Source organism: Rhipicephalus microplus, chromosome X (genome assembly GCF_043290135.1).
Source record: "Rhipicephalus microplus isolate Deutch F79 chromosome X, USDA_Rmic, whole genome shotgun sequence".
Classification (NCBI taxonomy): domain Eukaryota; kingdom Metazoa; phylum Arthropoda; class Arachnida; order Ixodida; family Ixodidae; genus Rhipicephalus; species Rhipicephalus microplus.
In genome coordinates this window covers 274,246,930-274,259,618 of record NC_134710.1, presented here as the reverse complement: position 1 = coordinate 274,259,618, position 12,689 = coordinate 274,246,930, and the positions used below count along the sequence as shown (strand labels likewise).

The 12,689-nt window shown below is 41.6% G+C and overlaps 1 protein-coding gene and 1 non-coding gene across 2 annotated transcripts in view; both read left to right on the top strand.

Annotated features, from left to right (window-relative positions):
• LOC119162205 (1,5-anhydro-D-fructose reductase-like) overlaps positions 1-12,288 on the top strand; it is a 162,511-nt gene extending 150,223 nt beyond the window's left edge. Inside the window, exons 9-11 of the mRNA XM_075879178.1 lie at positions 4,238-4,321; positions 10,618-10,700; positions 11,733-12,288. Coding sequence (XP_075735293.1) covers positions 4,238-4,321; positions 10,618-10,700; positions 11,733-11,775 — 210 coding nt within the window. The 3' untranslated portion in view covers positions 11,776-12,288. The remainder of the gene's footprint in view (positions 1-4,237; positions 4,322-10,617; positions 10,701-11,732) is intronic.
• Positions 3,425-3,496, top strand: TRNAL-CAG (transfer RNA leucine (anticodon CAG)). Its single transcript has one exon. It is a non-coding gene; the product is annotated as a tRNA-Leu (tRNA).
• Positions 12,289-12,689: the final 401 nt, after the last annotated feature.

Genomic DNA, 12,689 nt, shown 5'->3' with positions numbered 1-12,689 from the left:
CAGGTGGTCAAAATTTCCGAAGCCCTCCACTACGGCGTCTCTCATAATCATATGGTGGTTTTGGGACGTTAAACCCCACATATCAATCAATCATCAACCGTCGTCTCGACCGCTCGTCTATCAGCTCTGCGCAGAAGCAGTCGCGAGCTGAGCAACACACGCTACCAAACGGCTGGTGCCCCCAGAGGCGGAGTTCGGAGCAGTGGCGCCTTCGGGACCGTGTTGGCGTCGTGCCTTCGCAACAGCGCCCAACAGGGTGGAAGAAAAGACCCTCTTCTTTCACGGCCTAGAACAGCAGCTTAGCGAAGGAAAGCAGTTAGTAGTGTTTGGCGACTTTAACTGTGTTCTCAGTGCACAAGACAAAACAAGCACTCGGAGTTTCAGAGATAAGAGCATGGTCGTGTTGGCGTGGGTTTTCGAGGACTGGTGCCTTGAGGATGTGGCAGAGCGTCTCCAGTGTGTGAGTTCGGTTAGGTTCAGGTGTTTTGAGGGCTTAAGTCATGCGAGACTCGACTGTATTTATGTATCTGTCGACATTCTTCCGATGCGCTCTAGTTACAATGTTGTCCCGGTGTTATTTTCTGACCACTGTGCAGTCCTGTGCTCGATTGGAACTGTAAAGAAAAACAATTGTTTCTCGTGGGAACCCTGGAAATTTAATAGTAAGCTTCTCCGGGACGAAGAATTTAATTTATATGTACGGGAGGCAATTAACGGGATAGACGCCAGCAAAGACCTTCACATTTGGCAGCAGGGGGAGCTCTGCAAGGAAATCTTGAAATTAAAAGCCATTGGCAGGGCCACATGCATTCGACTAGAGGAGAGAAAAAAAAAGAGACCAAGTTGAAAGCACTTCGCGAAAATCTACTAAAGTATGAAGGCCGAGCCCCCGGCAAATGAATTGAAGACATCAGAAAAATAAAACGAAAGTTAGAACTGATGGACGAACAGCGTAATCGGGGTGCGCTCTTGAGAGCAAGGGCAGAAGATACCACGGACGGCGAAACATCGTCTAAATGCGCGCTTAGACTGGAAAAATCACACGCCGAAAATAACCAGATACGGGAGATAGAGTGGGGCGGTACCGTATGAACCAACGCTGACGGAATCGCGACAGCCTTTACGGAACATTATCGTAAGCTGTTCGCATTGCACGCAACCGACTGTGAAAGCTTCAAGGAAAAATTTTTGCCTGTCTTACCCCGTCTTGTCGGTGAGAGAAAAAAAGAGTTTGGAAAGTAAAATAACAGTTGCCGAGGTGGAGGAAGCCATAAATAAATTAAACCCGGGAAAGTTGCCAGAACCGGACGGTTTCACTGCCGCTTTTTACAAAGAGTTTAAAGACAAAATCAGCCCTCTTTTGACAGTCATATTTAATGAAGCGTATAAAGTAAATACGTTGCCTCCATCATACCGGTCATCCCACGCAGTGCTAATTCCAAAAAACAGAGGATGTCCATAAACTGAGATTAGTAACAGCATATCGACCTATAGCTCTGACAAATGTCGAGTACAAAATTTATATAGAAGTATTGGCCCGAAGATTGCAGACGGTTATGAAGGACATCGTCGGGCCGCACCAAACATGTGGCATCAAAGGCCGCTCGATTGCCCTAAATATCGATAAAGCACGCAGTGTTCTCGAATGCTGTGATTACTCAGATGAACGTGTCGCCATTTTACAAATAGATTTTGAAAAGGCATTTGACTGTGTGTATCATAGCTTATTGTTTGCTGTTTTAAACCATGCTAATGTTGGTTCTGTTATTTGTGATGGAGTTGCCCTGGCGTACCTAAACTGTACAACAAGATTGATGTAAATAAGACGGGGGGGATCCCATCAATGTGCAACGTTCGGTTCGCCAGGGCTGCCCCCTCAGCCCCTTGTTATTTTGCATGTATATCGAAACCCTGTGCTCTACCATTCTCAAAGACACTCGTATAAATGGCTTCCGGCTACTGTTATCATAAGTCAAGTTGATTGCTTATGCCGATGACGTGGCAATATTTTCAATGGACCAACGAAGCATTAAACGGGCTGTTGACACAGTACGTGATTTTAGCCATGTCACAGGAAGTGGAGTTAATTGGTCCAAGGGTCTCGGGCTTTGGCACGGATCATGGCACACGAGACCCGACCACTTTGCAAATGTGTCCTGGGCGACAGTCCCGGGCAAGTACTTGGGCGTCCCGCTGGACGCGTATAGAGACAGTACCCAGTATTGGCAAGATCAAGTGAAAGATACGCAGGAAAAAGCCGAGAAGTGGAAGGGGGCGAGTTTGTCAATTTTTGCCAGAGCCAACGTCTGCAACCTGTTCTTTATGGGCAATCTATGGTACGTGTTGCAAGTGCTGTACTGCTCGCGAACTAATGTGCAGAAGCTTCACTGGATCTTCGCCGTATTTGTGTGGGCTTCCCAGTAGGAGCGATGCAGCCGTACCAACTTGTTCAGACGGGTTAAGGACGGGGTCCTTGGCCTTGGGCACTTGTTTTTGAGGCAACTTGTGAACAGGTTTTTGTTTCTTAGAGACCTCACTGATCCCTTCCTGCGTACCATGTGTCAATTGCGCCTCGGCAGATGTCTCCCCGAATATGTTGTGACTACCGGAGGTTGTGCAGGAGGAATTGGTGGGTTTTATAAAGACGTGGTGTCTAGTATTGAATTTCTTTCTGTGAGATTTACTAAAGAGTAGTATCTGTGGAGTGTAAAAAGAAAAGAGCTTTATTTTGCCTTAAGTGATATTGTGTTCCCAGTGCCGCTTTATCGGGCTATGTACAGTGGAGGACCAGGAAGCAATGTGTTAAAAAGGGTCAAAAAGATGCCTGTGCAGCTGGGAGCGAAAACATTCTTCTTTAAGCTGCACTCAGGCACATTGCCAGTTAAAGTATTCTAAGAGACAAAGGGATGTTTTTCCCCGTGGGGATCCCATTGCATAATTTGTAAGGCACCCGAAACAATTGACCACGTCTTCCTGCCTTGCTGGGAGGGCGTGTATTTTTGGGACGTGCTGCAGAGAGCTATTAAAAAAGACCTTCTATTGGACCCGAATGGAATCAGGTTTCTGAACGTTGAAAACGAAGACGGGGTACCCTATGACGCAATCATGCTCCTGGGCCTCCACTCTTTGTGGAAAGCGCGAATGGCGGGCTATCATTCTGACAAAGATGCGCGACCACCCCGAGCATATATTCGCGAGAACATTGACTGGTTTCTCTCTATTCTTAAAGCTGCACCCGAGCCATCTGACTGGCTCCCAGGGGTAGAACACCTCGTGACTATGCCCGAATTTTAACTTGACGACACCAGCACTAAGCTGGTGGACTAGAGGTACTTCCTGTGTGTATTGTATATTGCATGATTCTTTTCTGTGTGTCTATTGAGTTATATGTGAGATTACCAAAACCAGGTAGTAAAGGAAAGGCGGCTCGTTGGTCTAGGGGTATGATTCTCGTTTCAGGTGCGAGAGGTCCCGGGTTCAAATCCCAGACGAGCCCTCTTTTTCTTAGGTGAATGACCACCTATGACTATTTGCGCTAATACGTACACTTTGTTACATTTTCACCCTTATGTTTCTTATATATACGGCTAATGGTATTTGGCACGTAATACCCATATATATATATATATATATATATATATATATATATATATATATATATATATATATATATATATATAATATTATGTATTAGCAGCCAGTCAACGTATTACGAAAGCGTGACAGAACAACGGTGGAGTGTCGGCGGCTCGTTGGTCTAGGGGTATGATTCTCGTTTCGGGTGCGAGAGGTTCCGGGTTCAAATCCCGGAAGAGCCCTATTTTTCTTTGGTCAAAGACCAGCTATGAAAGACTGACTATGCGCTAATACGTACATTAATCAATTTTTTCACTGATGTGCGTCATACATTCATTGGTTTGGGCACGAAAAACCTTCGAAATCGTGTTAACTTGAGCTTTTTGGTACACATTCATAGGTGAAAAGAGCGTGAAAACAACACGGTCACGACAGCGCTAGTCCTGTTTCATCTGCCTCATCTTTGTTGTTTTCACGCTGTAATAATGCACCTCTGGAGATGACAGAGTTACAGTCCCTTTTATTTAAGCGTGGATTCAATAAGTGCGCTATTCTCAACAATATTAGCTTTTTACTAATTTCTTGCAAAAAAGTGTACATAAACTGAGTAAGAATTGCAGGCATATAGGCTATTAATTACACTGTTTTCTCTGTTTCCCAGGTGTTGATTCGTTATCAAGTTGAGAGAGGAGTAATAGTCATTCCAAAAAGTGTCACGAAAGAGAGGATCATTGAAAACTTCAATGTAAGTGCTTCAAAATTTCTAAACAACCATTACTATTTAGAAAAAAAAATATGTTCTTGGTTGAAAGTGATCATTGCTTAACTTTGTCGCTGAGGTCTTTGCAGTGATCACGCGAATGTGGCTGTAATTTTGTTCACAAGTTGAGCTATTCACTGTCTAAGGGTGCAACAACGTGCATTTGTTAAGAAGTACACGTGTATACACGGCCTGTTAAACTTTCAAGCGCAGCCCCAGCATAGAATGCTTGCATCTTAAAAGAATAAGCATAGCAATAGGTGAAATAGATGGAGCTCATGAAGAGCACCTTGTTTTTAAAGTGGTAATTTTGAATTGCTGTAGCAGTACTTTGATGAAAATCACAGGTAAATACTATTCTAAGGATTGCCGCAGGGAGCTTATAAGTTCAATCCAAACTGTGTTCAACTTCTTTTTTAACATTCTGAAATCCTACTTTCTCGAGTACATTTTTACATTTATGAGTGAAATACCCATTAATTGGAGCTCGTTACTAAGTACTGCCACTGGCAAAAAAAAAGGCAAAGATGCATCGACTCACCTATTTGGCCAATTCTCTTAGAGCAATGTGGTTTGTATATGCATGTTAGAAACTAATGATGGAATGATATGCGTACCTTTACGTCTCCTGTCGCCCTAAACTCTTGTCCACGCTTATTGAAACAATAACGGCTAATAAAAAGTTGATCGCTAAGACTACTAACAACAATGATCTTTTGCTTCAATAAAGCAGCCAGTTTTACTGTGAGAGGAAGTGAGGTAAGCTAAAAATTACGTAAACATTTATATATACTTCAAATTTTATAAAAAGATGAAACATTGACCGAGTTTATTGAGGACCAAATTTGAAGCAGGGCAAATGACGGGATAACAAGATAAAGAAGGCAACAAAACCAAACGTTCTTATCCTGTGGTCCACTGTGTCTTGTGCATCCATCTCTTGCTCTGCTTTACATTTGGAATACCATTCGTAAGTTGCCACACCAGCTCACTGTGACATATATATCGGAAGACTGGAGGATGTACTTGGATCTGGTTGTTTCTCAGTTATAGAGGATTAAATTTCATTTTGAAAGAGAGTAATATTCAACTAACCGCAACATTAGAAAATTTCCCCCACACCAGTAATGCAAAAGTATAACAAGTTTCATATGTTCGCATTTTCTCTTACGGTCATCTTCTTTGTTGGTTAACTTTGCAGCACGACGGAATTCTATTCTATCTGTTATGTAAGATGCAGAATAAGCTGATCGCTTAGTAAGACTAGTTCAGACCAAAATAGTTACCTGTATAAACTGCTTCAGTGTCGCGTTTTAATTTGCTTAGAACCATGTCGGTGCCGTACTAGGTCAATATATTCGCTCACGCGCACATTCTTTTTGCGACTAAGCATCACAAGTGTCAGGCTGCGTAACTATTATAGGTTGCGAATGGGCTTGACTGTAAAAAAAAAATAAGTGTGAACTGGTTAGGGTGAGTGCGAATGCGTCGGTGACTGTGAGTTCAGTGGACGTGAATATGAGCGTGGCTGACTTTGCGGTAACGTGAGGGGATGGAGCACTGGTGCAGTAGGGGAGCGCGCGAGTAACACGTGTCATTAGATGCCGGTAAGAATGAATAAAAGAAATTAATAAAGCGGTGGTGGGCTTGTTAGGTGGGAACGCGAGAGAGCGACTATGAGTGTGAGTGCTCCAAAGTGTAACTGAGCCTGCGAAAATCTTAGTATACAGGGTGTCCCACATAACTTGAGTCAAGAATTGGAAAATGAAAGACATTTCAGTGGCGAATTGAACCAAATGCGTACTACTCGCACTAGCCTGTAGGTACTCAGGATATATATATATATATATATATATATATATATATATATATATATATATATATATATATATATATATATATATATGTGTGTGTGTGTATTTATTATTTACCTATTTTTAATTATGGGCTGTAAACCCAGCAGAATATGAACACTGAGACGTAGAGCACTTTCAGAAACCACCGACTAAGTTGTTTCTTGTACGATACGTAAGGCCCACGAAATGTGAAAAGAAGCCCTGTGACGGACTGCGAGCGCACTGCTAAGTGCTGTTATAGGCTTTCTTTACAACGCGGAAAAAATAACAGCGCTATACGCATCGTAGAGAAAACAATTTAGTCGGTGGTTTCTGAAAGTGTTCGACATCTCAGTGTTCATATTTTGGGTTTCCAGCCCTTATTTGAAAATAGGTAATTAAGAATTAAAATAATTAGTATGGGTAGCAATAAAAAATAGCCTGAGTACCTACAGGCTAGTGCAAGTACTATGCGCTTGGTTCAATTCGCCTCTTAAGTGCCTTTCACTTTCAAATTCTTGGCTCAATTCATGTGAGACACCCTGTATACGTACTACTATCCATTCATTCTGCTGCATTATGGTGTAGGGTGTTTATCTTAAGTTGAACAAATTTCATTTTTTAGCAACGCATTGGAGGGCTTTATATTAATACACTTTCGTGGCGATATGCAACTCAACATGTTGCATTTTCCAAGTGAAAAGATTGTTGCACTAAGTCGGTGTGTATATTGATATTAATAAAAGGAGTGCTTCTGAAAAACTTGCCGTTTTTGCATGCCGAGCTTTGCAAATTCTTCTTTTCAAACTTCAAACACAATGACTGCTCTAAAGGGCGAATTTCCCACTCAATGAATGCTGTCATCGGGCATGAAATCTTCGCAGAACTTGAAGTGCGATTGAGGAACACTGCATTATGACATCTTCCTAGTGTAAAAAGCATGTTAAGAGATTCCTTTTTTTTTCTTCCTCGAAGGTTAGTTAAACTACTGTACTCCGATATATCCACTTGCTCGATCCAAACAGGAGTAATAGAATCAAAGTGTAGAAGTTGTAAGAAGAAGAAGAAATAAAGTAGAAATAACAAAAGGACACGCCCTATACATACACCAAAAGAGAAAAAGTAAATATGTTCTGAAGACGGGATGTTAAGTCAGTTAATCACAAAAATGTTAGCAGAGCTCCATGAGTGTGGTCTGATTGAGGAGCACGGCACAGGCAATCGTTGACGGAAGTAGTCAGCCTGCTTGCTCCTTATTTTCTTCTTTGTTTCTGTATATGCGTCTTTGTTGACTTAAGTATGATAACAATGCACTTAGTGCATGCTTCGGTCTGTTGCCAGTTAGGCAAGTGGAACACTTCAAAAAACAAACAGACCCCCAGTAAAGCAATGAGTAAATGCAGTTCTCGAGCTTTTATCTGCTATGCCAAAAAAGGCCACTACACCCTTCAAAATAATCAGGTCAGTTAAATTATTTGAATTTTAATGAACCAATTATGAGATTGTCATAGAGCTAGGGTGAATTGAGAAACAGTAGAGAGATAGAATCGACTTGTTGCCGTTGGACTCATAAGGGGAGGGGGACTACAACACCAATTTGTTGGAGAATAAGATACGTATCAACATTTACATGCTATTCCTGCTTTTGTGCGAAATTGAGGGCAGGCATGAACACACAAACACGCATGCACGTCCGCACACGCATATATAACCACATATTAACTAACATATTTACCCGATTCCAGCGCGTACCTTTTTTCTGAAAAAAAAATAGGCCTTAAAATCAGACGCTCGTTAGATTTGTGTAAAAAGTGAAACTGCCCAATAGCTGCCCATCTTCATGGCTATGATGTGGTGTGACGGTTTATTTGTTGCTGACAACAATAGCAGCACATTTTCTTGTCGCTTCCTGCCTCACTGGAGGCACTTGCAATAGGTCCCGTGTCAGCCGGTCTGATAAGGGCTAACATCCCTGTCCTTCCGTTTTTCTTCTCCTCCTCCTCCCGTGCCGTCGTTGTGTGTTCTGCGATCTATCGGCCACCTTGTTCAAGAATAGATGCAGCAGCCACGAAAACACGTCGTAGCTGCCACGAGAATAGGGTTAAACGTTAATCAAAACGGGAAGTTATTTTCACGCGGAAGATGGCGGCAACAGTGTGCAGACCGTCATTTCGGTGTGCCGTAAACATGCGTTCAGCCTTGGCGAGAGCTGTAGAAGTGGAAATCTTCAAGCAAAAGCCACCATGTTCTGCATGTGGGGTGATTTCTTGATGTTAAAGATGAGCTGACTAATGTACAAAATTTTTGCACTGTTCCTTCATTCATGAAAATTGAACGCTCGTTAGGAGCTGGTTGCACGGTTCATCACTGTTTCTTTGGTGAAGGAAAACGAGTGCATGTTAGAATCGTGGATTGCAAAATGTTTCTTTCTAGGTCATGTAAATCAGGGGCGCAGTGGAATTGGGGGCGCGTTGTAATTGAGTAAATACGGTATTCTGCATTTTAATGTCTCACAGCTGGACACTACATTTATTGTGCAGCATTTGGCATGAAATATAAAGTTTAGATGTGCATACACTTATAATTTTGCATGCGATACAATTATCTGCTGATATTGTCATGGTCATTGTGCGGAAAGACTTCAGTATAATGAAGTATTGATTATCTGTTTTACTTCATGTTTACAGTACTATGTATCTTTAAATCTTAATGTAACGAAGTAGGTTAATACACTTCAATGTACCGATGCCTCACTGTTGCCGCACAGGAAGACCGATTTACTAAGCTTAAGAGACATCCGGCGTTATCGGTCAAAAGGTTGAACCGCATGCAGTTGTTTGCGAACGCACTTTTCAGATCTGGCGCCTGATGATAGCCAGCGGCCATGAAAGCGAAGCAGTGCTTCTTTTGACAGTGGCGAATTTCGCTAGCTATAGCGGTTCGGATGTGGCGCGGGATCTCAGAGGCTATTAGCTGCGAAAGCGGTGTCGATATTAGGCACTGGGGGGCGCTCATATCTGGGCGTCATCGTGAATACAAGTACCTTGAAGTATGGGTAAATGAGAGTGATAGATACATGGAGGTACAGGAAAAAGCCTCGGCAGCAAAAGGAAAGAGGAATGCGGCAATAATGAAGCACAGAGCGTTGTGGGGATACAATAGGTATGAGGTGCTTCGAGGGCTGTGGAAGGGTGTAATGGTTCCAGGGCTTACTTTTGGGAACTCAGTGGTGTGCATGAGGGCAGAGGTGCAATCGGGAATGGATGTAAATCAAAGGACTGTGGGACGCCTCGCGTTGGGTGCTCACGGGAAGACGACAAACGAGGCTGTAAAGGGCGATATGGGGTGGGCAGGTTTTGAGGCGAGGGAAGCGCAGAGCAAAATAAGGTTCGAAGAAAGGCTAAGAAATATGAAGGAGAGTAGATGGACAGAGAAGGTGTTCCGTTATTTGTATAGGAAGAGCGTGGACACACAGTGGAGAAAAAGAACTAGAAGACTCACTAGTAAATATACGGCTGGTATTGTAAGCCATATGTCAACAAAGAGCGTTAAGGGAAAAGTCAGGGAGGCGGAGAGGATTTACTGGATGACAGCTATGGAGAAAAAAACCGGCTTTGAGTAACTACCGAAAGGGCAAAAATGAAATAAGGAGGGAGGCATTTTACGATAATTCAAGGGGAAGCGCTTTACTGTTTGAAGCGAGATCGGGTTGCCTTAGAACGCGTAGTTATAAAGCAAGATTCAGTAAAGAAGAAGAACAATGCACATGCTGCGGGAAAGATAAGGAAACGGCGGAGCATGTTCTGATTGAATGTGGAGATATCCACCCAGGTGTACGTTTGGGCACGAGCCTACAGGAAGCCTTGGGTTTTAGGGACAACAATGGAAAGCTGAACACACCCGCGATTGAAATAAGTAAGAGACGGTTAGAGTATTGGTGGCAGAAAATTAGAGAGAAAGGACAAAAATAAATATTGGAAAAATAAAATATGGACAGTGTGCCGTAAATGGCAGAGAACTTAAGCTGAAAATTTTCCTTTTTTTCCATTAAGATAGAATTTATCGAAGTAGAGGCATTAGGCCAACATTAAAAAAAGAAAAAAGTTTTTTTGTTTTTTTTTGTCGAGCCTGGTGGCATACTTGTCACCACCCCGTTATAAAGGGGACGCTCATAGCATCCATCCTTCCATCCATCCATCCAAGCAACTGTCCTCTTTTAAGAAGCGTTTTTGTATTTAAAGCGGAAGGAAGCACAAAATGGAAGAACAATGATTTCGTATTCTGTCATGTGTGCTATATTGCATTTGTGAGTGTGTGTGGGGGGGGGAGAGTATAATATTTTATAAAATGAGTTGCCTATCACCTTTTACTAGGATGCACCGTAAGGAAAAGCTGCGGTCAAGCAGTCTGTTTCATTACCCTATCTTTTATTTTCCTAACATACAGATATTTGACTTCAGTCTTACTCCTGAGGAGATGGAAGCCATCGATGGCTGCAACAAAAATTTCAGATATGTTCCTGTGACTTGGTAAGGAAAAAAAGCAACTTTAACTTCACGTATGGATACGACAATGTGTCAGTATAGATTGCGTAATTTTAATGACAACATGCATTTAGCTTAGCTATGGGCAATTATAATCTCAGAATATCTTTGAATTCTCAAGTCAAGAAAAACTGTCTGCTTTAAAGTGCTATGTTTTCTGACGACGTATGAAATGTACAAAATACGATCATTTCATCTGCTTCAATTGGAAGAGTCATACTGACGAAGGCGCGTAAAATGATAATGGGGTAACGACGATTGTGCGAGAGGTATATACTTTGTCACACAAGTGATACAAGAAAAACAATCGTGCTTGAAACATTACATCTTGCGTGCCAGTGCCCGTGGGGCTTTTGACAACAGTCTTTGTGGCAAACCTCTTCAGTACGTACAAAAGATATGCAGTTACTACAGTGTTGCCATTGTTACTTGTATTACTGCGAAACCTTTAAACACAACCCAACCTTTGTGTACAAGGTATACAAGTAATTACATAACCTTTTGGTGGAATAATATGAAAAAAAAACGATGTTCTAAAAAGTAGAGGGTGATACCTAGGTTGATGTAGAACCTTTTCTAAATATTATGTATATACGTGGCGGGAATCCTGCGTGAAGCCGTATACCTGACCGATATTTATACTCCAGATGGTCTGTAAGGTAATATGGTAACGACATTTCAATAGGCGTGAAAATTAGTAATGCTGATGTTCTTAGATTTACAATCACTTAAATGAATTCTTAGAGGTAGAAATCAGTCTAGAGTCCACTAGTACTGTGTACTTCGTAATCAGATAGTGGTTTTTGCATTTAAAGCAGGAAAAAATAAGCTCTTTAATTGTGTAGTTCTGGTCGAATGTGTCTTAGCAGTGTCGATTTGCTATAGCTTTTCTTCGCCATTTTAGTAGCTTGCTACAATTGCTATAGTACTTGAAATGTTGTTCTATTTCGGTTTAGGCCTAATCTAAAAACAATTCTGGCATATTGCATTTCTGATAACCCGCTTTTCTTTTTTCAGGTCAATGAACCACAAATACTACCCTTTTCATGACACAGCATGAATTGTTCTCACTAACACGATTCAACCGTAGTCAGAAGTGCTTGACTATTTAGAAATAATTGTATTTGAAAGCACGCACATGCACGGACTATGATAGCGTTGTCGATATGTGCAGTACGTCAGGAGTATCTCATTGAAAATTTTAACTCACATCAGTAATCATTAGGGTATTGTGTTTTTCAATTAGATTACGCAACTGAAGGTTCATTTAAAATTTGAAAGCCATTTCGGCGACTACACTTGTTTAGGACAAAAAGTACAAATAATTGTGATTTGGTAGAATTAAGGTCTTTAGGCTTTATATGTACGTATTGTCAGCAATTGACCTAATGGTGTGTACATCGACAAATAAAGCCTATTACCTTTCTGAAAAAAAAAAAACGAGTTGGCACTATGTAGTTGAATAACTTAGTATATAATCTCCGATACACCGCGAACACCTTCACATTTTAAACCTGCCGGTTACAAGGCGTGCTAATGCTGTAATCTAAAAAATAAATAATTGTAGACACTGCGCTGCTTACTGTCTATTTATTTAAAACAGAGGTCTCTAACACGCTGTCTGCGAGCTGTATGCGGCCAACCGACCTCTTGCTAGTGGCCAGCGGCCCACACATGACTCTCTTCGTCGCACATGTTTCTTTTATTTTTCTAATAAGTATGCTGATGACGTATACACGCAGAACAGATCTTTGACAATTTTTATGTGAGAAACACCTAATGAACCCGGCTTGTCGCCTATCCGTGCATCTCATGCGGCATCCCCACACTCATTGTAAAGCGCTTAGTAATAGACATAACAAGGCTATAACAATGCTCAAATGTGCATTAAAATAATGAATGTCTAAAATAAATAATTTACGAATAAACAAGACATAATTGCAAAAGCGAAATAAAATCTTTGGAAATATACAT